This window comes from Doryrhamphus excisus, linkage group LG4 (assembly GCF_037039965.1).
Source record: "Doryrhamphus excisus strain RoL-2023G ecotype Guam linkage group LG4, RoL_Dexc_Guam_v1.1, whole genome shotgun sequence".
NCBI lineage: Eukaryota > Metazoa > Chordata > Actinopteri > Syngnathiformes > Syngnathidae > Doryrhamphus > Doryrhamphus excisus.
In genome coordinates, this window is record NC_136360.1 from 6,089,215 (window position 1) to 6,114,891 (window position 25,677).

The 25,677-nt window shown below is 41.9% G+C and overlaps 1 protein-coding gene across 1 annotated transcript in view; it reads right to left on the bottom strand.

Moving 5' to 3' along the window:
* Positions 1 to 25,677, bottom strand: part of cacna1ea (calcium channel, voltage-dependent, R type, alpha 1E subunit a) — an 85,284-nt gene that overhangs the window by 15,272 nt on the left and 44,335 nt on the right. The window contains exons 8-33 of the mRNA XM_078790045.1: positions 24,377 to 24,567; positions 23,976 to 24,079; positions 23,768 to 23,883; positions 23,250 to 23,303; positions 22,777 to 22,818; positions 19,249 to 19,344; positions 18,942 to 19,151; positions 18,757 to 18,869; positions 18,568 to 18,680; positions 18,357 to 18,488; positions 16,506 to 16,575; positions 15,992 to 16,109; positions 15,700 to 15,767; positions 13,873 to 13,964; positions 7,928 to 8,797; positions 7,265 to 7,476; positions 7,087 to 7,198; positions 6,889 to 7,018; positions 6,469 to 6,528; positions 3,116 to 3,222; positions 2,991 to 3,002; positions 2,783 to 2,879; positions 2,452 to 2,612; positions 2,056 to 2,193; positions 1,135 to 1,336; positions 790 to 954 (exon numbers count right to left, since the gene is read on the bottom strand). Coding sequence (XP_078646171.1) covers positions 790 to 954; positions 1,135 to 1,336; positions 2,056 to 2,193; positions 2,452 to 2,612; positions 2,783 to 2,879; positions 2,991 to 3,002; positions 3,116 to 3,222; positions 6,469 to 6,528; positions 6,889 to 7,018; positions 7,087 to 7,198; positions 7,265 to 7,476; positions 7,928 to 8,797; positions 13,873 to 13,964; positions 15,700 to 15,767; positions 15,992 to 16,109; positions 16,506 to 16,575; positions 18,357 to 18,488; positions 18,568 to 18,680; positions 18,757 to 18,869; positions 18,942 to 19,151; positions 19,249 to 19,344; positions 22,777 to 22,818; positions 23,250 to 23,303; positions 23,768 to 23,883; positions 23,976 to 24,079; positions 24,377 to 24,567 — 3,785 coding nt within the window. The remainder of the gene's footprint in view (positions 1 to 789; positions 955 to 1,134; positions 1,337 to 2,055; positions 2,194 to 2,451; positions 2,613 to 2,782; positions 2,880 to 2,990; positions 3,003 to 3,115; positions 3,223 to 6,468; positions 6,529 to 6,888; positions 7,019 to 7,086; positions 7,199 to 7,264; positions 7,477 to 7,927; positions 8,798 to 13,872; positions 13,965 to 15,699; positions 15,768 to 15,991; positions 16,110 to 16,505; positions 16,576 to 18,356; positions 18,489 to 18,567; positions 18,681 to 18,756; positions 18,870 to 18,941; positions 19,152 to 19,248; positions 19,345 to 22,776; positions 22,819 to 23,249; positions 23,304 to 23,767; positions 23,884 to 23,975; positions 24,080 to 24,376; positions 24,568 to 25,677) is intronic.

A 25,677-nucleotide genomic window follows, 5' to 3' on the forward strand; every position in this document is an offset into this window, starting at 1 on the left:
AACACATTTGAGATCAGTTCAAGCTCCAAGTAGCTGTGTGAACTTGCGACCTGTACGCTTCACATGTATAGATTTGATGGAAGATTCCTCCAGACCCATAAATAACAACCTCAAGTCTCCGTGCCCCTCATCCGTCGCACTATAAAAAGGAGTCATTCCTCCAGGGTCGACAGCCATGGTTAATGAGGTCATGCTAAATAGCAGCCCCTGGACATTGCAGATCAATATTTAATACAGACTGAGTCATCTTGCGTCTGTCTGTCTAACCCACCCAGGGGAAAAAAAGACAATTTCAGGAAATAAATAGCAAAGGGAGAGTGCTGGAGAAAAATGTCAATACAGTACATGGAAATTCCAGTGGAGGTGGGGTGAGGTGGTACGGGAAGAGAATTCTTCATTTCTCAGGGAGTCACTCATCTCTACTGGGGTGATTATCCTGTGATTTATGTAGTATTCCACCAGTTGCACCGAATAATAAACAAATGCATATTACTGCCAGATATCACTGTCCTTTTTTGCAATGCTGGAGCAATAAAATCTGCCAACAGGACAAGAAGATTTGACAAAACAAGTAAAATGGGATCTGTTGTTTTAAGACGTATCATATCTTAGATTCTGCCTAGCAACAAGTGATTCAGCCAGTTGACCTCGACAGGATTTAAGGTAATGTACCAGATAGCTCATCAAAATGTCATTTCTGTTGTAAAGTTGTTCAATATTATAATTTACAATAAATATTGTATCAGATCGTAAGGGAGAATGTTTTTTTTTTTTTATGCCGCGTCTCACCTTCATCATCAACACGATGGTGTTGAGAGCGATCATAGCCAGGACGGTGTACTCAAAAGAAGGCGAGACCACAAAATGCCACAGACGGTACTGGAAGGTATGGCGGTTCTGGGGCATGTAACGGGTCAGTGGTTTAGCGCTGATGGCAAAGTCGATGCACGCCCTCTAAAATGAAGAGGAAGGCAGATCCAAAGGTGCAAATGACAGCTTGTGAATGCAAATACATTAATCTTAAATGACAACAATATAGGTATCAAACTGGCGAGTGTTCAATTACAGGCTGCACATTTAATTCTGGCTGTACTTTGACCCCCAAAAAATAAATAATGGTCTGCCATAGCTAACCTCATTCTTCTCCAGGCTGCACTCCTCCATCATCTTATCCCCCTGTTCCTGAAAGGTGATAATGATGAGGGCCACAAAGATGTTGACAAAGAAGAAAGGAAAGACGACAAAGTAGATGACGTAGAAGATGGACATCTCCATCCTGTTGCCGTGACTGGGCCCTCTGTCTTCCTCGGTCACGTCGACCGAGTGCTGCAGAACTCTGGAGAAAAACAAAATAATGGCTTCATCACAGTTTTTGTGAATTCATGTTCATGTGTTATATCATAGTCCTCCTTGACATCAATTCCCTCAACTGTGTTAATACTGAAGCATAGTAATAAGTTTTCCAGGTAGTCTATCGTGATTACGCCTTCTGAATCCCGGAACTCCAAATCCATGACCTTGCCAACAGACAGTGTCTGCTAGAACTTCATTCTTTGGGTGTGGAGAGTCAAAGTGTTTTCACTTCTTGATTAGAAGCTTTGACCAAAGTGGTGAACTCATGCTTCATCTTGAGTTAGGATCGGCCTGGAAACAAGTCAGATGTGATCTGGAAATGTCCCTCCTGTTGAGTTTCTACTCTGCCGTCAACATTCTTGTGACCCATGTTGTAATCAACTTGGTCATCCCTAATATCTCAGTTAAAACAGTGTGGACTGAACCAGCACTAAAGCCTGTGGACTTAGCTATGTGCTGGATAGTAAGACGTCTGTTATCCAAGACTAAACGGTGAATGACATCATTGGTTGAGGTTCTTGGACAACGTGACCAGGGGTCATGTTCTGTGTTTACCCTGCTTTGCTTGAAGTCAGTTGCATAGGAGGGGAAATCTTTGGGAGTCTAACCTTTCTTTTGACCAAATTGCCCATTTTTCATTTGTTAAAAGGTTAAATTAAACTTCTCCTTAATGGAATAAAAAATAAACATGCAGGTACTGACTGAGGCCAGCCTTCTCCTGTTGACACTGTGAAGAGAGTCAACAGAGCCCAGATCACGTTGTCGTAGTGGAATTCGTGTCTCTTCCATTCTCGTTTCTTCACCTCTTTTTTGTCTTTCCCATAGTCGATATAGTAACCCCTGGGGGGAAGAGATGAGAGATGATAGCTTCAGTATCACAGTGATGGTACATCTCTTATAGCACTGTAAACCAAGATGACATAGTTTCTTTGTTTTGGAATAAAGTGTCATGCCCTCAAGTGATACAATATGGAATTCAACTAAAAACCAAACTAAAGTTGCTGTGGAGTTTATTTCCCCCCTGCTGAATCTGAAAGGACTTGGATGTGTATAAAATATTCAAATGAGCAGCAGACTAATGTGAGTGCTTGTTATTACTGGCAGTCCTTCTCTGTGTCCTTGGAGCTGTCGTTGCAGTAAAAGAACTTCCCCTTGAAGAGCTGCACAGCGATGACAGCGAAAATGAACATGAACAGCTTGTAAACAATCAGGATGTTGAAGACATTTTTCAGTGATGTCACCACGCAGTCGAATACAGCCTATAGGGGCAAAGGGACAAGAATATGCCTTATCGTCACACAGGGTAATACCACATGAATAATAATAATAATTATATACTTTGTAGTGGTGGAGTGAAAAGCAGCATAGATTCACTATCCACTGAAAATGACTCAACACACAGCCATTATTGTCTCATTAGATCCCTCACCTTGAGTTTTGGAAGCCTCTTGATGGTCTTCAAGGGCCTGAGGACACGTAATACTCTCAGGGACTTGATGGTTTTAATGTCCCGTCCTTTGTTATTTCTGTGCAAGATGACACAAGCGCAAGCATAAAAACTAGCTGCATGGCGAGTATTTGATTTTCAACATTTTTTATGCAGCTGACATCACAGAATTTCATCGGAAGATTATTACCCCATCACATTGCTGCACCAAGTCACCGGTCAGTCATAGAAAGGGAGAAAGAGGATAATCCATGTCAACACAATGAAAAACAGAACACATATCGGGGTAAAGGTCAAATAAATCATGCCACTGACGTGAGGGCGAAAGCCACAAGAGCACCGACCACCACGATGAAGTCCAGGATGTTCCACAAGTCTCGGAAATATGAGCCGTCGTGGAGGATCAGCCCCTGGTCGATCATCTGAGGACAAACAACTACATGAAATGTCTCTGTATAGCTGAATCGGGTAATATACATTTTTAGCATAATAAACATTCAAATAGACAGCTTTATGAAGGTGTCAGTCATTACACTGTATCAACCCGAAATATAAAACGTCTGCTGTCCCCTGTTGGCTCTTTTCTGTCCTGCAGTGGACTCCTGCCTTGTTCCCCCGGTCTGCACACCTGTTGCCCATGAGCAATTAGGTCTTCATATATCACTCCACGCGGCATGGCGAGCGAGTGGTTAGCACGCAGACCTCACAGCTAGGAGACGAGGGTTCAATTCCACCCTCGGCTATCTCTGTGTAGAGTTTGAATGTGAGTGTGAATGGTTGTTTGTCTATATGTGCCCTGTGATTGGCTGGCGACCAGTCGAGGGTGTACACCGCCTCTCGCCCCAAGACAGCTGGGATAGGCTCCAGCACCCCAGGCGACCCTCGTGAGGAAAAGCGGTAGAAAATGAATGAATGAATATCACTCCACTTCCAGTGTTCCCCTGTCAGATCGTTTGCCTTGTCATGCCTCATCCTGCCTGGACATTGCACGCTTCATTTTTCCTCCTGACCTTTCGTCTCTCTGCCTTGAAATTTCTCATTTGGAGAAAAGCTGTATTGTGAGTACAGGGCAGCCAGAAACCAATCAGACTGTATGGCATTGCTACTATAAATGACATTCCACATAATATGGAAGTGACAGGATGGAAGGCATGATTGGAAGGGCAATTAAGTGCTTTAGGCACACCTGGCAATCCAATTCTAACGACTCTTATTACCTTTGGCTAAGCGCCAGCTTTCAAGCACCAGTGATCATTAGCTTCCTGACACGCCTAATTCATAGAAGAGATCCGTGTTGACAATTTAACAACATGGTTGCTATATTTATACCATATATATGCGATAAGGGTGTGTATTTAAGTGTTCCTTGCATTATGCATTTATTCGGTGATTAAACACTGGTCATCAACAAAGCTATGAGTGAGCCCTACCTCCGTCACACCATGCAATGCACGTCTGAAAGATGTAAAAAATAAAAATAAAAACTCTCCATAATGTAACCTAGCCCCTAACCAACATCGCCAAGAAGGCAGAGCTTGGACACACTCGCCTTCCAGACAAAACACACATAGGTGTCCAAAGTGCGACATAGGGGGCATCTGTGGAACATGGCTTATTGCAGAAAAAAACAACAAAAACTCAACAAAGGTGGCAAAATAGAGCAAAAAAGCAAAATCTAACTAAATAAAATAGAAACACCATGATTTGTCTATTTTATTATACTGGTAATTTTAATTATAACTACCAAAGGTAACCACCCTGATGTGAATAGACAAAAGACAAGATGCCATCCATCCATCCATTTTCCATACCGCTTATCCTTACTAGGGTCACAGGTATAGTGTAATACTTACAGTATTTTGCCATATTTTGTTCATTTTAAGCATTACCAGAACGTCCTTCCGGGGCACATTGATTCCACATAGCAACATACGCCTACAACTAGCATAAACTTTTCCAAAGTAAAAAAAAAAGCAAAAGCAGCAGCAGCAGCGGCAGCTCCAATGTGATGTGTTACATTTTGGCAGTGGCTTGAGGCATCGTGACTGCTGTGCTGCTAATACCAATGTCGCTGTAGCTTGGTTAATATGCACATCACATTATACGTAAATGAAGCATTGTTGCAGCTTTTTGGAGTTTTGTTCAGCAGGCTCGTGCATTCTTAGCTTAGTCTTTTAGTCTTAGGCTGAAAAGTCCAGTTTTCTTTTAAGTTCCTCCCATTATCAGGGCTGGAAAAAGCTAAAAACCCACTCCAAATGTTCATGAATTCAGCATTTTTTACATGTATAAAATGGCAGCCATCCCATTCTAGTGTCTGCTGAATTGCAATGCAAACACACAGTCACAAGTCATCAAACACAGCAAAGCTATTTGAAGTGCCAGGAATGGCATAACGTCAAAGACTGGTGGCGAGCATGCCAAGACGCATGAGAGCTGTAATTAAAAGTCACTTATTCTACTGAATGTTGATTGCGGAACACTTGAAGTTTAAAACATTCATATTTTGTTGTTGAACATGTATAGAAAAAAGTTCATGATATTTTTTGTTGTGTTTTGACCAATTTTCATTGTCTGCAAATACATGGTGTCAATGCATAGAATTTCCCATTATATAGTATATTTATAAAACAATATTTTTACAGTAAAACCTTGGTTAGCATCATGAATTCATTCCACAAGGTATATCTTAAACCAAAATGGATGGTAACCAAATCAATTTCTTCCATAGGAAGTAAGGTAAATCCAATTAATCCATTCCCAAAAAAACAGTTCTATAGTTTTACAGTTATAGTAAATGCATAGAAATACACATACATGATGAATAAAAGGGCTAAATTTATATTTAAGGTTACTTTTACTTTAATTGAAGACGTGATTCGTGACGACTGTACCCAAAGACACGTCGTGGCAGCAAGAGCAACCACCACCACTTTCCTGTTTTGACATGACTTGTTTTAATTCAATAGTTTCTCACTTCAATAATCAAAGAAAGTTACAGGTGCCAACATTTTGATAAAGAAGGTGGGAAACACTAACGAACTGATGGTGGTGTCCATGTGGCGTCATGCCGTCACATTGTATCTTGTTCAGGCTTTTCATTCATAATTCATATGCATTTAGAAATATTTTATACATGTAAAACTATAACTATAAAACTATAAAATGTGTTTTGGGTAAACATTTATGAGAGTCAACGGATGATGACATTATAAACGCCCGGTGTAACTTCCGTTTCTGGATGCAATTTTGTTCGCTAGCTAACAAGATGATAATAAGGAAGTCTGTTTTCTGATAACAACACATCAAGATGTGAAATGCATTGTACATGAACTGGCGAGGCAAAATCGTGCAGAAAAAAACAAAAACAAAAAAAAACACGCTAACCAGGGCAGATGTAAACCAAAAAAAACAAATGTTGCTTCTCAAACACATACTCACAAATTGTAAAGAGATGCTAATTTTGCAGCGATCCCTTCGATTGTTCCCAAGCTGTATAATTCTATTTGTCCATGTACTTTCTGAATGAGACAGCCATTGTTTTCTTTTGCCGTTTCTCGCCCTGTGACTACCTTCATTAAAAATAATTGCATCCAACTGGACTGCCCTCTCCTTGCGGCATCCTCTGACAGCCTCTTCATTCATTTCCATCTTTCCACACAGTTACTCACCTTAATAATCATTTCAAACGTGAAGACGCCAGTGAAGACATAGTCAAAGTAACGCAGAACCTGCAGGAGAGCAGACAGACTGAATAAACTTCCATAAAAAAAAACAATTTTTGTAAAGGCTAGGCTTTTCTTTTAATCCTAAAGGCTCTCAGCTTGTGGTTTAATATGCAACAATCTTTGGAAAAACAGTGCAGACATCGCAAACATTACAATTTAATTGTCCCTCCCATCAGTTCACAGTAGGATCATTTTTCCAAACAACAATAATTTACTGTTTTCTCATGCTTTATGGTATTTCAGCTGATGTGCAGATAAAGCGGGTACTTTTTAAATTGTACCTCAGGATAATGATTCATTAGACTCAATGACAAACAGTAATGAGGTTGAGAACACCAAACTCCTAAATAGGGATTGACAAACCTTGTTCCAGTCAGAGGTGGCTGATACAGGGTCCTCTGCGGCAAGGGCGATGCTACTTGCAGCTATGACCAGCAGGATGGACATTTCAAAGTACCTGAGGTTCACCACGTAGTGACATGCTCGACGCACCCTGAGGCCAAAACAGCACAGGACACAGTGAAGAGAATCGATATCATGATAAACGGGAAGTTTGCTTACGGGTTGTCTGGTTTGAAGATGAACATGCTGTCAGGCGTTACAGTGTTGACTGGTTTAGTATCTCCCGGCTCGTCCTTTTCACACTTGGAGGCTTCAGGTTCCTTGCTGTTAACTGGAGAAGAAAACGGGGTGAAGAGGAAGAGCATGTCTGATCAGAGCCACGTAGCTTACCAACTACCTGTGATGGTGGAGAGCTCCATGGACGCCTCCATGTCGGGCATCTCAACAATCACACTGGAGCTGAGCTGAGATTTATCCAGGTCTTCTTGGTTACCCTCAGGTACAACAATAGGACATGGTTCTTCTTCCTGAGGAGAATCTGCATGCTTTTGGACACCAGTGTGGTTGTTTGGGGGCTCAGCATCCACTTCCTCACTTTGGTCACCTTTTCTAAAGACACAGACGGGTATATCTTTCTGTGATGAGTATAATCCATTCAGGAAAGCCAGCTCATTCTGTGTAAGTAAAGGGAAGGGGCCCTAACATACTCATTTTCGGCATTTAGTATTGAGTGTGGACTCCTATAAAGCATCACACGATAACCTGCACAGAAAGCTTTCTAGATCTTCCAAATTCTGCACCTCTTCCTGCAGGGTTTCTATGAACTTCCTGTTTCCAACCCAAATGGTCTGTTTAATTTATTCCACCCTCGACTCTTTTGTAGGTACACCCACTCCGCTGTGATTAGTCACAGTCCTCAGCGCTCCTGAGGACTTCCGGATACGTAGTTAAGCATTTACTGAGTGCAGGTAATCAAGTCCAAAACACTACAGATTGACAGCCTTGTAATTCCCAAAATATGTTGTGGAAGTATATACGTACATAAAAAAGCAGTTCTTACCTGTTCTCCTCAGGCTTCGACTCCTCTCTCTTGTAACGCTCCTCTACTCTCCCAGCGTCTCTACTGCTCTCTTTGCTGACCGAACGACTCGTCAACTCTTGGTTTCCTTTCATGGGAGATGATTCTTGACTTCTGTCCCCCCTGTTTTGACTGCTCCGTAGTGCCTTCCTGCCTCTAATCCCAATGTGACCTCCTGTCTGAGGTGTGATGGTGTCATCGCCATCTCGTGGTCTAAACTTCTTCACAGCCCGATGCTGACGATCACCATTCAACCTGGGGCTCCTTCGCTCGCTCATTTTGCTTTGATTCTCGTCGACATCCAGTGTCCCATCCCCCGAGACAGGTTCTGACTCGGGAGGATCTGGTATGGACTCAGGAGGATCATCAGGTGTAATGGTCAAGTGGTCCGGTGCTAACGTGGGGGAATCACAGATATCACCAGATAGAACGGCTTCAAAAGACATCTCCATGGACGTGCCCGAGGCCTGCTTTTTGGACGGTGAGGACGGTTGCTTCACCCCCCCTGGTGGCGTGTTCTGCACAACTCTGCAGTGCAGTGATAGTGGCCGTCCGGGCTGGGCCGACGCGGGAGGTCCCTCTTTCTCTTCGCCAGGGTTGCCGAACAAAATCTCTCTGCTGGACATCTGACGGTGTCTCCTCAGTTGGCTGGTCCTCTGCTCCCACACAGACATGGTCATTCGCTTTCTCCTCTCTCTCCTGGACATGAAAGAGTTAGACGGGTTGAGTGGTGGGAGAGGGCGGCCCTCCCTGATGCTGCCCTGCGCCTCCTCCAGGGAGCAGGAGTAGGTGGGACGGCTGCGGTGAATGGCTCTTTTCCTGTACAGGTAGGGCCGCCTCCTACGGCTTCCTCTGTGGAGAGATAGAGAACACAAAATCCATCAATTCAGTTCGTAAAAAGTAATATTTTTTGCTAACTATGTCTTAACTATATGTATGTGTTAACAATTACAAAGGTGGAATATTTGTTGGAGAAATGTACCTCTAGAGCTGGACAAAAATTATTTTTTGGTTTTTCTTTGGCCTTTTTTTGCTACTTACTGGAATAGAACACTGAGATTTACATATTGCAGTGGTATGCTTAAAAGGCACAGGGAGAACAGTGCAGAAGAAAGGAGAAAAAGCATGAAGTAATTTGTTGTTCTGTCTGCATGATAAGAACAAATAAGCAAATTTGATGATGATATTGTGCATTAAGTTTCATCTTGAAGATTTTCTTCATATTGTGTGCTACAGTAAATGAGAGCAGCCTGCTTATGTGGTATCGTGCATTTTCTGAGCCGTTAGAAATCCACAATTTTGCGTGTTTATTTTTTTTAAGCTTCACTAATCATGTGTCTTTTTCAGGCATTTCTTTGGCAGTCCTTGAACACATCATAGTTGTGTCGAGTGACACAAAGATTTATGTGTATGACTTTCTCCTACACTGCATGGATAGACATGATTTTCTATTATCCTTTCACTTTGTCCTTGTTCACAAATATTAATCCCTTGTCAAAAGTTTAGACACATTCTCATTCAATAGCACGGGAAAGTGTCTCCAAACTTTTGGCTGGTAGTGTAAATGCATAAAGGTGAGGGTTAAAGTTGTTAGCTCTGTGCTGACAAAAAAAAATCAACTATAGACTAATATAAGAATGAAATATTAAGTTAATATGTTTTATTGTGTGCTTATTTTATTATTGCAAGGCAGTTTCAATAAGTTACAACCTTAAATAACCTTAAAAAAACGTAGTATTTCTATTGACATTATGGATCAGCCTCCCGGAAAAGGTTGTGTTCTACCTCAGATGTATCATGTATTTTGTTTATATGAAAAATGCTGACAGTAAATAGCACATGCTGTAATCAGATGAAACAGCAAGCAGTTTTTTCAAAATGAAAATGATTCACTGGATCAGTTGAGATGTTTAGTGACTATCAAGCCAAGAATCCTTGTGTGTGTGTGTGTGTGTATCAACAAAAAAAAGTGAAATGCGTAAGGAAATCTGAGGCATGGGTTTAACAAACGTGTGATTGGAGGCATGAAGAACATTTATCATGGGGCTGGTGTGTCTCGTCAGTGAAGAAGGTCAAACAGGTGTGAGTGATAAAGATTCAGAGAGGTTGAAGAGTGACAGTAAGTGAGCAGTACATGTTACTTACTGGAGCGTTGGACTCTTGTGTGGTCCGTGTTATCAATGAGCCATTGGTTGAAAACAAGACATTAGTGCTTTTGTGAGCAGAGACAAAACAGACCAGGAGACACACAGCAAAGGACGCTTGCCTTGAGTAAATAAGCTGTTGGAAAATGTGGCTGCACGGTGGCCCACTTCTCCCCTGCTCCGGAGTTTCCTCCCACATTCCAAAAACATGCTAGGTTAATTTGCGACTCCAAATTGTCCATAGGTATGAATGTGAGTGTGAATGGTTGTTTGTCTATATGTGCCCTGTGATTGGCTGGCGACCAGTCCAGGGTGTATCCCGCCTTTCGCCCGAAGACAGCTGGGATAGACTCCAGCATGACCGCAACCCTATTGAGGATAAGCAATAGAAAATCAAAAAAATATTTTTCACTCAGTTTTCATTGACACAGGTCTCACTACAAGTATCACACCTGTGAACTACAACCACAATAAATATATATATCAATAACAGTATTGACACAAATAAAAGATGGTATTTTGTCTAAAAAATACAGGTCGTCTCACAGCTAGGAGACCAGGGTTCAATTCCACCCTCGGCCATCTCTGTGTGGAGTTTGCATGTTCTCCCCGTGCATGTGTGGGTTTTCTCCGGGTACTCCGGTTTCCTTCCACATTCCAAAAACATGCTAGGTTAATTGGTGACTCCAAATTGTCCATAGGTATGAATGTGAGTGTGAATGGTTGTTTGTCTATATGTGCCCTGTGATTGGCTGGCGACCAGTCAAGGGTGTACCCCGCCTCTCGCCCTAAGACAGCTGGGATAGGCTCCAGCACCCCCCGGGACCCTCGTGAGGAAAAAGCGATAGAAAATGAATGAATGAATACAGGTCGTCTTATATTCGGGCACGAGAGATTTCTACATGTAAACCAACAGGTGGTGACAATGACTTTGTCAGAGCTTTATCACCGATTCTGTTGGTAACATTTATGGATGGAATATCTAGGTGATGGAACACTGGTCCACCTTGGGGTGGTCAATGGAGTCGCTCAAGTAATGGCTGAGGGGGGTCCTGTACCCCCACGGTCTGTGTCTGTCTCCTCATTATGGTGAAAGTTTGTTTATCGGGTCCCGAGTTTAGCAGTTTAGCTTCACCCCATTAGAAATGAGGTTTCATCTACTCATCTGCAGCAGGCTGACGACACCCACCCTGTAACCCCGGTGACCTCCAGAGTAAGTTATCTAGTACCATCATTAACATTTGATTAATTATACAGATTTGAGTCCACATTAGCGATCTTAATTAATTAATTAATTAAAAGGCTAACTCGACTCTTTGGTGTGTGTCTCCATTGAAGCCAAGCGGCACATTGACAAACAAGATGGTTGTTGAATCAGACCTATTAGAAGACATTCTTAAACAGCACAACAATCAGAGGACATCTCGAGTTATTTTGTCACAGTTATATGATGAGCACACACAAACAGACAAATCACAGAGAACATAGGAAGGTGTCTATGTGTAAAAGGCTTGTAGCTACACAACCTCCAAGCACTGATGCATTCGTTCATGTCATGCTTGGTCAACTTAATGAATTCAAATATAAGCAGCACAATAGGAGAGCAGTTCAAACTCTGACAAAGTCAGAGAGCAATTTATGTCATAATATATATATTTATATGTATATTAGGGGTGCTCTGATCCATCAATATCGGTTCATACTTGCTTTAAAATGCCAACCCCCTCTGCCGATCTGCTGTGTGTGGGACTTCCTGTCTTTGTGAGAGTCAAGTTTTGCACCCTGCAAAACGTTGCTCAGAAATGTCTCCCCGGGGTGGCGATTTGAAAAGCTTTACATTGGTGCAGCATTTGGGAGGCAGCATTCGGTAGGGTGTGGTGAGTTCGAGGCTTGTGATGTGATCATCCATCAGGCAGCGGCTGTAAAGCCCCGATCCCAACCCGTTGCACTTGCAAGTGTGAGCATGCAGACATTATGTAGCACTTTTAGTGCAGGAGGAACTTGTATGAAGCTGAATGACGTGCGTGCCTTCTGAAAGCACTTCTGAGTCCGCAGTGGGTGCACGACAGGACTCCGCGGTGGGTGCACGACAGGACTCCGCGGTGAAACGCTTCAAAAACGTGTTGTGCACGCTGATTTCAGCAGTGATGCCAAGCTGACGGACGAGTGCCGGCATTTTTGTCACGCCCTGTGTGGGTTCCCAAGTGACAGTTTGAGTTTCCTGTCTGGGCTTTGGTTTCCGTTTTGCACGCTCTTATTTTGTATATGACTTCCTGTTTTCCTGTGTCTGCCTTAGTTGCCATAGTCACCCACACCTGTCCCTAATTTCTGTGTGTATTTAGTTCAGGTGTGTGCTTCTCCCTGTGTGGGATCATTATAGTTTGTCCGTCTACGTCTTGAGTTGTTGTATCCTGCTGCTGCTATTATAAGCATTAAATTCATCTTTACCTGCATTTGGTCCCGTTCTCTGCATCCTGGGGTCGCACCGCAAAGCTCTCGTTACCGACCGTGACAATTTTGTACAAAAAAGTATCTATTAGCCATTTTCATTTTGTAAAAGTAGCTCTGACCAGAAAACACCTTGGTGGTCCCAAATATAGCCAGTCGTACATTTAAGCTTATGCACTGCATGTAGGTGATCTGTATTTTGGTATCGGTCGATTTCACTGATAGATTATCAGGATCGGCAGCATAAAATCCTGATCGGAACATCCCTAATATATATATATTTATATATAGATATATATATATAGACACATACACTCACAGGTATATATACCTGTATATACTATATGTATTCCTATAAACAGCAATCATGCGGACCAGATGCATGCACAGAATTTATCAGCCTCCGGCATGCTGCATATTTTTATTGTTATCTTCTGTTGGCATGCAAGTTTTCTCCAGGTCAGCCGTGCACTGGCTACGAAAATGAGATAAGAACGCCTTGAAGTTCAGAGCATCCTTTATGAATACTGATTTCTGATTTCTTTTTTCTCCATCCTGTGCTGTTCCATTTCAGTGATTCAACTTGTTTCAAGACCTTTCAACGTGCCCACAAACTTGTACGTGCATATAGATTAGAGGCAGGCCACGACCCTTTGCATGCACATGCACCACCTCACACAATACCCTCCACAAGTTAGAAAAGTCTGTCCTCTAAATTGTTAATGCAAGAAATGAAAGCTAAAAGCCAACACTTGTTCACTTTAAAGGCAGTATCAATGAAGCTAGTGGAGAGTCATCAATAACGGACTAAAATGAATGCAACTCAATACATGCGCTTATGTCACAATTAAAGCAAGACATATTCAAATGTAAAGGTGCCTTGATGCAACAGTAAAGAATGTGCCTTTTTTAACCAGTGTTCCACAAGTGAGTGGCTAAATGAAGTTCGCAGTCACCTTATTTACCTTACATTACACAATAATCTCTCCTGGCAACAATGTTGCTCCTTCAAGCCCATGGTAATTTGAGTAAACCCGTCTCTATGACAACAATATCAACATGCCATTTGTCTGAACAAGCAAGGAGATTTAAAGACTCAAATTAGGGTGCAAGGAGAAGGATGCAAAAACACACAGTCGTGTACACCCTTTATCAATATTTCTGCACTAAACTAAAACGCTTGATGGCTTTATGAGTAATTCAAATCTACTTCCTCAGACTGAAGATGGGCTCAGGCAACTGTAGATTACTTCTAGACACTGACTGGAGGGAGTGAGGGAGGTGAAGTAAGAGGAAGGAGGAGGAGATGAGGAGGTCGGACCAGGGAGGACTTACTCTGAGGACATGAAGGAGGACAACGGGCCGACCTCTTTGGCTTTCTGGAGAGCATGCTTCTGGTTGAAGGCGGCCTCTGCTTCCTCTTCGTCCTGAGAGAGAGAATGAACATGGCAACCCGATGATTGGTTATTGAATTACACTAGACAATCCCTAGAGTTGGACAACCCTGCTCTAAAACAATGTTTCTTGAGGATTGTGTGGACATTTTTCATTTTCAAAGATCTTCACATAACTTGAACAGCGTTCCTTTCTGCCGGAGATCTCATCAATCCTCCTTTTAACTAATATTTTTAAACTTTTCTTATGTTTTTATCTTTTTAGTCCTATTTTATGCTCTTAGTCTTCAGCCTTTAACTCCTGTGTTTCCTCAGGGGGGTTCCCCACACTGGGGGCTGTGTCGGGTCTGCTGAGGGGGTGCCATGCTTGGGTCCCTTCGACCCGGCCGGCTGGGGGTTCCTCCCTTTAATGTGGGGGTCCGTCCGTCTGTCGGAGTCGGGGGGTCCGGGTGCTGGTCCCCCGATGGCACGACCTGCGGCTCCTCCCAGTGTGGACGGCCCCAAAGGTGGCGTTTCCTTGATCCTCAGTGCCATGCCATGTCTCCCTACTGTGTGTGATTCTTTGTTTTTTCCTTTTAATTGTGGTAATTGTTTTAATTCTGGAAAGCACTTTGTGTTGCATGTCTTTTGCAGGAACAGTGCTATACAAATAAAGTTGATTTGATTTGATTTTTGATTCCTGTACACGCCATGACCTTGTATTTCTCTACACTGATCATTCAACCATCCATTGTTTGCTTCAATACAAATCATTTTAATTTGATTGTCTAACGCTCCCTCTAACCTTCTGTTTATTTTCCCATCATTACCAATAGTCTGTTTTGAGAGAATGTCTCTCACTGTATCCCCGTCTCACTCCCTTCATCAACAAGCCCTTCAAAACGGTTTTTAACCTGGACAGAATATTGAAGGAAAACGTTCAGCAGTTGGACAGTTCTTGCTCTCTTCAATCGTTGGAATTTGGATGGCGACCAGGCGGCACGGCGGTCAAGTGGTTAGCACACAGACCTCACAGCTAGGAGACCAATGTTCAATTCCACCCTTGGCCATCTCTGTGTGGTGTTTGCATGTTCTCCCCGTGCATGCGTGGGTTTTCTCCGGGTACTCCGGTTTCCTCCCACATTCCAAAAACATGCTAGGTTAATTGGTGACTCCAAATTGTCCATAGGTATGAATGTGAGTGTGAATGGTTGTTCTATATGTGCCCTGTGATTGGCTGGCAACCAGTCCAGGGTGTACCCCGCCTCTCGCCCAAAGAGGCTCCAGCACCCCCCGCGACGGTAGAAAATTAATGAATGAATGAATGTGGCTACCACGAGGTACAATGTTCTGGGATGTCCTTTTTTGACCATGACCTTCGACTCATCATTACAGCTATCCGTCTCTACAAGCATTTCTTTCCCCAAGTCCATGTGACCTTGGGACTAACTGCCACTATATATATATATGATATCACCTTCAAGTGCAGGTGGTTGAGTCGGAATCCTTTCTGTCACGTTCTGTTAGTGTTGTGTTTCCTCCAATCAGCTCTCTCCTCCCCTCCCGTGTCTACTTCAGGTGTGTCTTGTTATTGTAATTAGTCCGTGTATCTAGTTCCCGGGTTTCTATCTTGTCTTTGTCTGGTTGTTTGTTGTGAGTCAGATCCTATACCTTACTGGGATTAGTATGGATCACAAACCAGAATGTTGTATTTTTGCATCCTGAGTTGCCAAGTCCTTTTCGTTAAAACCTGATTGAGGAACATTCCACCGTATGTATCGACCTTTACCTTAGTGAGCTCCTGTGCATTAGCAAGGTTATCTACAGCAATGGCCAAGAAGACATTAAGCAGAGTGTCTGGTAAATTCGGAGTTAAGGACAAAATTCAAATGGTACTATCTAGTTATGGACTTTTGTTACTTTCATGAAATAACACTGAACCCAACATTTTTGTATCAAGGATCAAACCTGAGAAATTTCCGAACCAAAATTCTGGTGGTGACTCACAGATAATATCTCATATCTGTATATGTGATGTTGGAGCCACAAACTAGCCTGTAGAGTAAAACAATGAAGGATACAGTTTCCAAACAAGGTGAGGACTATGAAATATATAGAAGACCACATGCCAGTCTTGACTCCTCCTTGAGAACGAATGCCATTGTACATCACCTCATTCCAGTCTTCCCCAGTCAGGATCTGACAAACAAAAACACCCATAAAGTCACAATGTTGCTGTATGCTATGGACATATTGACAAATACATATAGTAGCTCAGAAAAGTCAGTTCACCCCTCACCATCGAGCAACTATTTTTATTACAGTATATCATCACAATGGAAAATATTATACTGTTTACAGCTACTCAGACGATAATGGCTATGTCTTGAGTCATTTTCAGCGGATAATAAATATATACTGCGGATCAAGCTATCATTTCTATAGTATTGACATGCTGTCATTTCTATAGTATTGTCACTTGAGTAGATATTGTATTCAAAATGGCTATCAAATGTGAGAAGTGAACTCACTAGAGTAGATACTGCATTGTCATATTTGCTCAGTTATGAGCTCAAATAACTCTGATGAGCAGACCTGAAAGACGGTCATGATGGCCGCAGGAAAGGTGTCAAAGTTTGTCGGTGTGTAGTCCTTAAAGATGAACCTGACACCAAAAACAAAGACATTTAGAATCACAGAAAGTACTAAACCTCAAAAACAACCCTACTGACATTTTTAGATAAGTTGGGAGTGCTACAAGATCTTGGGAGACGTTTAGAACAAATAATTTGGAGGCTAACTAGTTAGCTCAGTAGCTTGCTATATGCTATATGTCCCTGCAGTGATCCTGTAGCCTGCACATCAGAAATCACAAACAAATGATAGGACTGCAAAAATGACTATAGGGGTGCTATTTAATGTCTACAGGGCTCTACGATGGTAAAAACTGTATTTAGAAGGTCATGAACTGGTTTTCTGTGCTCTAAATCTATTCCATTCATTAATATTGAATACTCCGTTGCTGAAATTCACTTATCAGGTTGGGTCTGGAAACAATTAACCGAGGGACAACGATATTGCGATATGTGTCTTCCTGCCTGTTTTCCTCGTCTCTCACCTCCAAACAGGCAGTTACAGCACTTGGCGCATCTGTTCCACAGAACAACGGCATGAACAGTGTGAGCCCTTTTGTCAGTCATACAGTCTCTTTGTCTCGGTTGGTGGAGACAGGGAAAGAAAATATAGGACGTAATACAGTATATTCACAATTTATCTCAGTAGGAGATAATCAATTGAAATAACATTGTTCTTTTGTTGTTTTTTTTGTTCATGTTATTGTCATTACTTATTATCTGTCCTGTTGTTTGTTGACTCAATGTGTCTTTACTCATTTTATTCCAGGTTACCTGGCTGTGATAATCTAAATTTGTTCCCCATATAAAGCAATCAATCACCTTTTTTAAATTAATATCTTATCGGTGTGTTTGAAATGAAGGTAGCAGGTCCTGCGGACAGACTTAGTGTGTGTTTTTGTTTTTAATAACTGGTTGTATACTGCCTGTTTGGATTATTTTTTATTTTACTTAAGTAATGGATTTTTTGTTTCTTTGTTTTGTTGTCATATCATTCAAGTGCCCGAACACAGCATCCACATATTGGTGATATGAAAAATGGATAGTGGCTCTTTAAGAGTTGAGACACAATACATCATCTTTATTATGTGTGTGTGACCTCCCACACACCCATAATAAAGATGATATTTGTTCATAGAACACACACGGAATGATGACCAACCACATATCTGCCTGCTTTCTTCCTCATAATAAGTACTGTACGCCCTGTGCGGATGAGGCATTCAAGCATACTGCGTATTTCTGACTTTTCAGGCAGTCTGTGCTAGAGTAAGGCTGCAAAATAAACCATAAAACGAAGTTGCCAGAACTTTGATACGAAAGTACAGTCTGTTGAAATAGGATTAGAAAGTAAATGTTCCTTGTATAATAGGTTGCAGGGGGAACGGTGTAAGGGGAACACATTACAGACGCAGAGCTAGGCCAGTATGTATGTAATGTATGTATGATGGTGTATGTTTGTATGTAATAACGTTCAAATAAGTATAGAGCTATTTAAAGTTGAGGGCATCCCAGTCATTGCAATAGGAATTCCCAACTAAAGTAAATATTAACTATTAAATATTACCCATTTTAATCAATCATGCATGTGAAACTATAATCATTATTAGGTGTCTGGGCTGGATTAAATGAATTTGCATTATCTCTCATGGGAAAAATATATTTGGCTTTGATATGATTCATTTTTCGTCTGACCTTTTAGAGCAGATTCATGGCGAAAACTGAACTTCCACTCTACTATTAATACAAATGATTCATAAATAATAGTAAATAATAGTACACACTCAGGGACACAAAGTTTTGATCTTCTTACCTGCCACCAAAGAGCTGCATACCCAGTAGAGCAAAGACAACAATGAAGAGGAAGAGGAGGAAGATGAGGGAGATGATGGACTTCATGGAATTCATCAGCGACACAACCAGGTTTCTCAGAGACGCCCAATACCTTCACAGGAGATAACATAGATATAATATAGAGGACGAGTCACAAGTAAAAGGTCTCTTCTTTTAAAAGCAGCACTAACTTGGTGATCTTGAAGATCCTCAGCAGACGAAGAGCACGCAGGACACTAATGCCAAAAGAAGTGCCTGGCCTGAAGAACCCCCACAGCACTTCAAAGATACTGCCAACAATCACCTGTGTAAGGACAGGAAATGTACTGTAAGTTAAATAGAGTGTATATTCCAGCTGTAAAGAAGGAGATCGCACTGACGCTGCAGTCGAAGCAGTTGAAAGACGAGTGGAAGTACAGGCGTGGACCAAGGCTGTACATCTTCAGAAACATCTCTGTCAAGAACAGAGCGAGGAACAAGAACTCTGCATAGTCTGGAGCGCAACAGACTGGTATTAAAAAACATATTATAGAGTCATTGAACAGTGATGGGGAAAGTGACTCACACAGGAAGTTGGAAAGCCAGAGGGGCTGATTGTGATGAACAATGGACACACACAGTGTGTTGAGAGCCACCAAGCCCAGCACTGTCCAGTAGAAGGTGTGGGTCTTCACCACGCGGCGGATAGAGATGCGCAGCAGCCGTTCCTTGCGGCGGAAATAAGCGGCGGGACCTCGCCGGGTGCTTCTGATGCTCCCTCTCGCAATGGGGAGGCCTTGAAGGAGCCAAGAGAGAAAGAACCAGCGGTGTTCTGCTATTGAGAGACTGAGAAGCATGCGGTGTCATGGTCACCTCACAAAACTTCCACTCACCCACTGAGGAAATGTCACTATATTGTTCCTCCCCCGGTGGCCCGTGGTGGGTCGTATCCATGCCTCTCCTCTTTATGGTGGTGGCTCTCTTCAGCACTTCATATAGAGCAGGATCAACAGAAATAAACAGTACTGGCATTGAATGCACTCACTTGAACCCATAGGTACAGTAAGTGGACACTGCCATTGTGATTGGATCACAACCAGTTGTCACTTTTCTAATATTAAATCCATATTTAATACAGAGCAGTGTCTCCATTGTCCAATTCACTTTGCTTCAACTGTGGAATAAGTGTATAAGCTACCCTAATGGGTGTAGACCAGGGGTCTCAAACTCAATTTACTTGGGGGCCACTGGAGCTAGGGTCTGGGCGAGGCTGGGCCGCATCAGGTTTTCCAAAAAAAAACAAAAAAAACGCATTTATTAAAAACAGAAAAATTAATAAACTTTGAATTTGTTCTGATTTTCTACAAGAAAAGCTCTGATAAAACATTCCACTGTTCTCAAATATCTTAATTTTTATTTTTCTACTCAAAATAATATGAAAAATAAATAAACAAATCAAGAATAAAGAAAATCAATCAATCAGTAATAAATAAATATAATAATAATAAAACACTAAATAATAAAAACTTAAGAAACCACATGTAGTTGGTGGGTAGACAAATTCTTTTTTTCAGATTAAAATGAACAAAGCATTATTAGAGTCCTGTAGACATGACAAAACACGACTATAGTCACATTTATACTTTTTTTATTTACAACATATTGCGCAACTGCAGGGTCTTGAGACACATGCTAACTCGCAAACTAGAGAGCTAGCGACCTAAACGGTAGCCTTCAAGTTATTTCCTTTAAACTTAAATAGCCAAAAAAATTACCACTTCCACACGGATAGGGAGGATGACTATTAACAGTTATTTAACCTTTAACATGAACATTAATCAAACGTAATAATTTTTTCCGAGTACATGATACCATACAGCATCCATATCAAACTTGCGCGGGCCGCACTAACATTAAACTTTCATATCAAGGCGGGGGCCTCAAACTAGTGTCCTGCGGGCCACATTTGGCCCGCGGGCCGCATGTTTGAGACCCCTGGTGTAGACCATTTCATTGGCCTGATGGAGAGGGCAGTTATGAATTAGCACCATGAACTCTGCCTAGCAACAAGTCCATACCAGGAGCCTACCTTCATGCTTGATGCCCCACCATTAAGGTCCACTGCTTTACTTCTGCCAGATTGCAGAAACTGCTACATTATACAGTGGCTGGACCAAAGCGATAGCACGTTGTTTTGTAACTTTTGTTAAATTGAGACAGAAGTGTATGATTTATTATTCATATCGAGTACAAGGGTTCGAGTTTGCTGCAATTCCCTCTTAAACTCCAGTGAGAACAATTTGACTCATGATGAAATTCCAATAAGATAATCTATTAGCAAAGCCATATGACAAGTGTGTCACATGATCAACCATCTCTCCGAGCACTTTCATGCAAAACGAGGCGGTATGCACAAAGGATGCAACGATACACTGTCAAATACCAGACTGCTCGGTCCGCCTTGCACAGGACAATAAGCTCATATGGTTGCAGACTTGAAATATATTTTGCACTGTGTGTGTGTGTGTGTGCATGAAAAGCTGTAGAGCTATATAATGTCCCATTTCCAGTCTGCCAAAAAGCGGATGAAAAGATGAGGCATTGGCGACAGAGTATACTATATATTAGACTGCATAGGCAACAACAGCTGCACAGCAGTTATTTTTATGACAATAAAATGGTCTGTTACCGTAACGTGAATAGGTGGAACTACTTTACTTGGACCTTGTAATCTGCAGAGTTGTCTGTATAAGTTGATGTTTACTTTATACATTTTCAGTGGTACAGGCGTGATAGGAGTAGCAGATATTGGCACTCAAGCCTGGAGCGCCGTCTCATGGCTGTCAGTGTGGGAAAAAAAAACATATATATAAGTCGCTCCGGAGTACAAGTCACAGGACCAGCCAAACCATGAAAAAAGTGCAACTTATAGTCCCGAATATACAGTAATTATCCCCATGTTGAAACTCTTACTGTTGCACAGTCACCTCCCTTAAAAAAACTCACTGTAAACCAGGAGCTTTCAATGTGTGGCACCGGGGCCATTTTTGGACCACAGGTTGTTCTTTACTGGCTCGCACATTCTAAAAGTAAAAGTTATTATGATTTAAATATAATATTACACTAGTAGTGGTTAGCGTGCAGGCCACACAGTTTGCATGTTCTCCCCGTGCATGCGTGGGTTTTCTCCAGGTACTCCGGTTTCCTCCCACATTCCAAAAACATGCTAGGTTAATTGGCAACTCCAAACTGTCCATAGGTATGAATGTGAGTGTGAATGGTTGTTTGTCTATATGTGCCCTGTGATTGGCTGGCAACCAGTCCAGGGTGTACCCTGCCTCTCGCCCGAAGACAGCTGGGATAGGTTCCAGCATGCCCACGATGCTCGTTGAGGATAAGCGTTATAGAAAATGGATGAATAGAATACACTAGTTACTTTGTCACCTATAACAAACCTTATATTACCATAGCTTATAGTATTATATCCTGATCTGCATGGATTTGTCTTCAAATCTTTGATTTGTCTGTATGCTATTTCAATATTTAATTTTTTTATTTGATAATGTTATTTATTGGAGAATTATCAGCCCACAAATTTTCAAAATTATTCAATAAAAGGTTCACACAAAAAAATTATGGACGGAAACTAGACCAAAACCATAGGCTAAATACCAAGATGTGGACCGTATGTGTTACCTGTACCGTTGCACCCCTAGTACGCACGTGCATTATCAGAAGATGCAAATCAACCACCAAGACAATGCGACCAAGCTCATACACATAAAAAGCTAATGTCAGCCAAGTCTTATCTGAAAGGCAAAGTTAAGCAGTCGAATGAGACAAAGCAACAGTCCCTTCATGTTCAGTTGACGACCCAAACAGCTCAATGCTACTTGATGATGTCTGTCATAGCAAACCATGCTCCGAGGCGGCTTTGGCGGACCATGCAATTGTTTGGAAACGTATTCAGTTTCAGCACTCGACATGCCGCAGTGAGCGTGATGAGTGTGATTTGACCTTTCAGTCGTGCCGGATGTGGTTATGATTACCTTTCATCCTGTCCTGACATGCCCACTCCCTCCTAATCCACCAGCCCCCACCACTGCTGTTGAATCTACTCGCACTCAATATTTGTTTGAAGAGTTTTTTTTAATAGGCTACTAATCAAACACACACACACACTGTTTGCTAAAAACACACGCAGCATATACATACAAGTATTGAATATATTTCTGACTGGGCGGTTGTCAAGGCAACCGCAGAGCACCACCTATCGTTTTAATTAAAGCATTTATTCCCATCACAGCCGCTGATCCCGATATAATTTAACTTCACTTTGAGACCATGAAGTAGTATGTGTGTGGTGAATGGTGTGGTGATGCTGAAGAGGCAGAGAGCAGAGATGAGAGAAGGGTTCTCACCATAGGCACCGCCTGTACTCCACTCAGGGAGCCTTCTGAGAGCTGCCAATCAATCAACATTTAATAAAAGTCCTGCTGCTTCAGTGGGGAGGAAAGGTCAAAGTCATGAGGGAGAAGGGGCAGAGTCGGCATTTGGCTTCCTGTGGGGAATCTCGCCACCATGAACCATATCAAGGCTAACTTTGCGCCATAGAGGCTCATTTTTATGTGGAATATGTAGTTTAGATGAACACAAAGCAGTCATATGGGGCTGACATGTTATATTTCTTTAAGGGAAGTTATGATTCAGCATGATGAATTCTGCCTAGCAACAAGTGCAGTATATGACGCAGCAACTTTGTATGTATGTATTATAAAAAATCTGTATGATGCTTGTAAATTTTGATTTAAAAATTATTTGTGCTCTCTGTGCACACACATAAACTCAAGTATGCTCATATTGAGAAAAATCACTGACTGAATAGCTGACTTACCATCAAGAGCTGAGGGTCCGGGGTTCTTATTCTCCTCAGCGAGCATCACCTCCTCTGGAAAGCAACAAGTTTAAATAAGTAACTGATATGTTTCCAAAATCAAACTATTTATTTTATAACCACTGATTTTAAAAACAAATGTATTTAACATGTAAAGTGTATGTTCATTACGGTCCATAGGTATGAATGTGAGTGTGAATGGTTGTTTGTCTATATGTAGCCTGTGATTGGCTGCCGACTATTCTAGGGTGTACCCCGCCTCATGCCCGAAGACAGCTGGGATAGGCTTCAGCACCCCCGCGACCCTCGTGAGGAAAAAGCGGTAGAAAATGAATGAATGAATGAATGTTCATGACCAAAAAAATGCTAAGTGAAGGCAAAGCGGCTGGGAAGTAACCGGCATGCGCAAAAGCATGACATCACACCCATTTCCGTCAAGATTGCTGCAGTGTGTGTGTGCTCCTTGGACAGCTTTGTACTCAAAAGAATAACTCAGAGAAGAGACAGAGTGACAGCACCTGCCCTGTCGATCCACGCCCGGTAACCGTTGAGTTCTCGCTCAATCTGCTGCTGGCGCCTCAATTTCATGAAGGCCCTGCGGTTTTCCACCCTCTCCCTCTCTTTGGCAAACTCCCTGCATGAGCAAAGGACAAAAGAATTTGGAAGAGACAAGGTTTAGGGTTAGATAGAAAAGTTAGGTTCTGCAAAATACACAAGTGAGTGTACCCAGAGAGGACTCCCAGCACCAGGTTCAGGACAAAGAAGGACCCGATGATGATGAGCGGGATGAAGTAGAGCCAGTTCCAACTGGGACCCAAGGCATCATCGGCCTAAACACAAATCAAACACAGTTTCTGGTTTTAGAAACTAGACAGTAATGTTACCGTCATTGACAGTCAAATATTGAACCGTGCTGCAAGTGGTTTTAAGTCAGGCAGGTTATAAAAATGTCAAACCGTGTTGACATAACACTCTGCAGTTTCATCTCTGTCTACATCTAGATAGCCTGAGAGAGAGAGAGAGAAAGATGCAGGGCTCGCACACGCCCACTCATCCAAAATCACTTCCATCATCAGCACCCAGCTTAAGACAAGCGGCAGTAGAATACGACATATAGTGAGCCTCACATTGTAGAGCACAGTGGTCCATCCCTCCATGGTGATGCACTGGAAGACGGTGAGAACAGCAAACAGGATGTTGTCAAACTGAGTGATGCCATCATTCGGACCGATCCACGTGTCGCTACAGGTGTATTTGGACGGACACTGACGAATGCCACACGGGAACTCCAGCTCCGTGGGGTCCACCGTCTCGTTTTCTGGAAAGATAAATGCAAAGTGTTGTTCTCAGCAATGAACATAACATCAGTACAAACTTTACCTAAAATGCTGTGTGTTGTATAAACATTAAAATACCTAGTTTACTGCATAAGTGACAAATAAAGTCATATTTTGCAACATTGCCGATACTGCTTTTCAGTGGAGGATGGGTGAATGCTGAGAGTCAGGCATTCATGCTGCAGTGCATCAACCATACTGTGTAGAGTAACTGCAGTAACTACAGTAACTAATTTCTCACATTTATTTCTTGTTTAAAAACTCTTAAAGTTCAAATTTAGTTTGAATTTTAATCATCAATCACTTGGACACAAGAAATTATTAAATGACTAATCGTATTCACTCACTTTGTCACTGCACTGTTCGGCTGTAGTGTTTTTATATCCTTATTAAAACATACTGCTTCTGTTGTTAGTGTTACTGATTTACTCCACCATCCATAATGCCGCCATAGCAATTATACAATTATGATTGCTAGCAAATATGAAACATGGCGGTGGTGCACAAAGGAGATTGATTGACAATGGTCCCCAGCCATTTGAGAACTCAGAACACAATGGTTGGGTTCTCCCTTAGCCAATCAGGACTGTGGCTGGTAACACATACTTAGGCGAACCGGTCCTCAACTCTCACATTAGTATACAACACTCTACTGGTAGCAGAAGTAAATATAATAATACACACAGAATAGAGCACCGATTGAAGACTCTAATACACCACAAGGATGCAGAACACAATACATGTTCATAAGCTGTTAAAAAAATGTACAAAAGGTGAACCACAATGTAGCGAGGGAACACTGTAATCCCCATAATTCAAAAGCTTGGCACTTCATGTTTAGCCCATCAAATTGCTTTGACTTGCTTCTATTTGTAGTGCTTATTGTAGCAGTGTTGCTTTTTATTACAAAGCCACCACAGCTGGTCTGGTTTCATCCAATTTCACGCATGACAATGGAGCTACATCCTAAAATCCTGCGCAAACATCGCTACCAGAAGGCCAAACATATATAATGCACAAAATGATGCCGTCATGAAAGAGCTCAGTCATGCTGTTTATTGCAAGGAATTCTAAAATTACTTTTTTCCAAA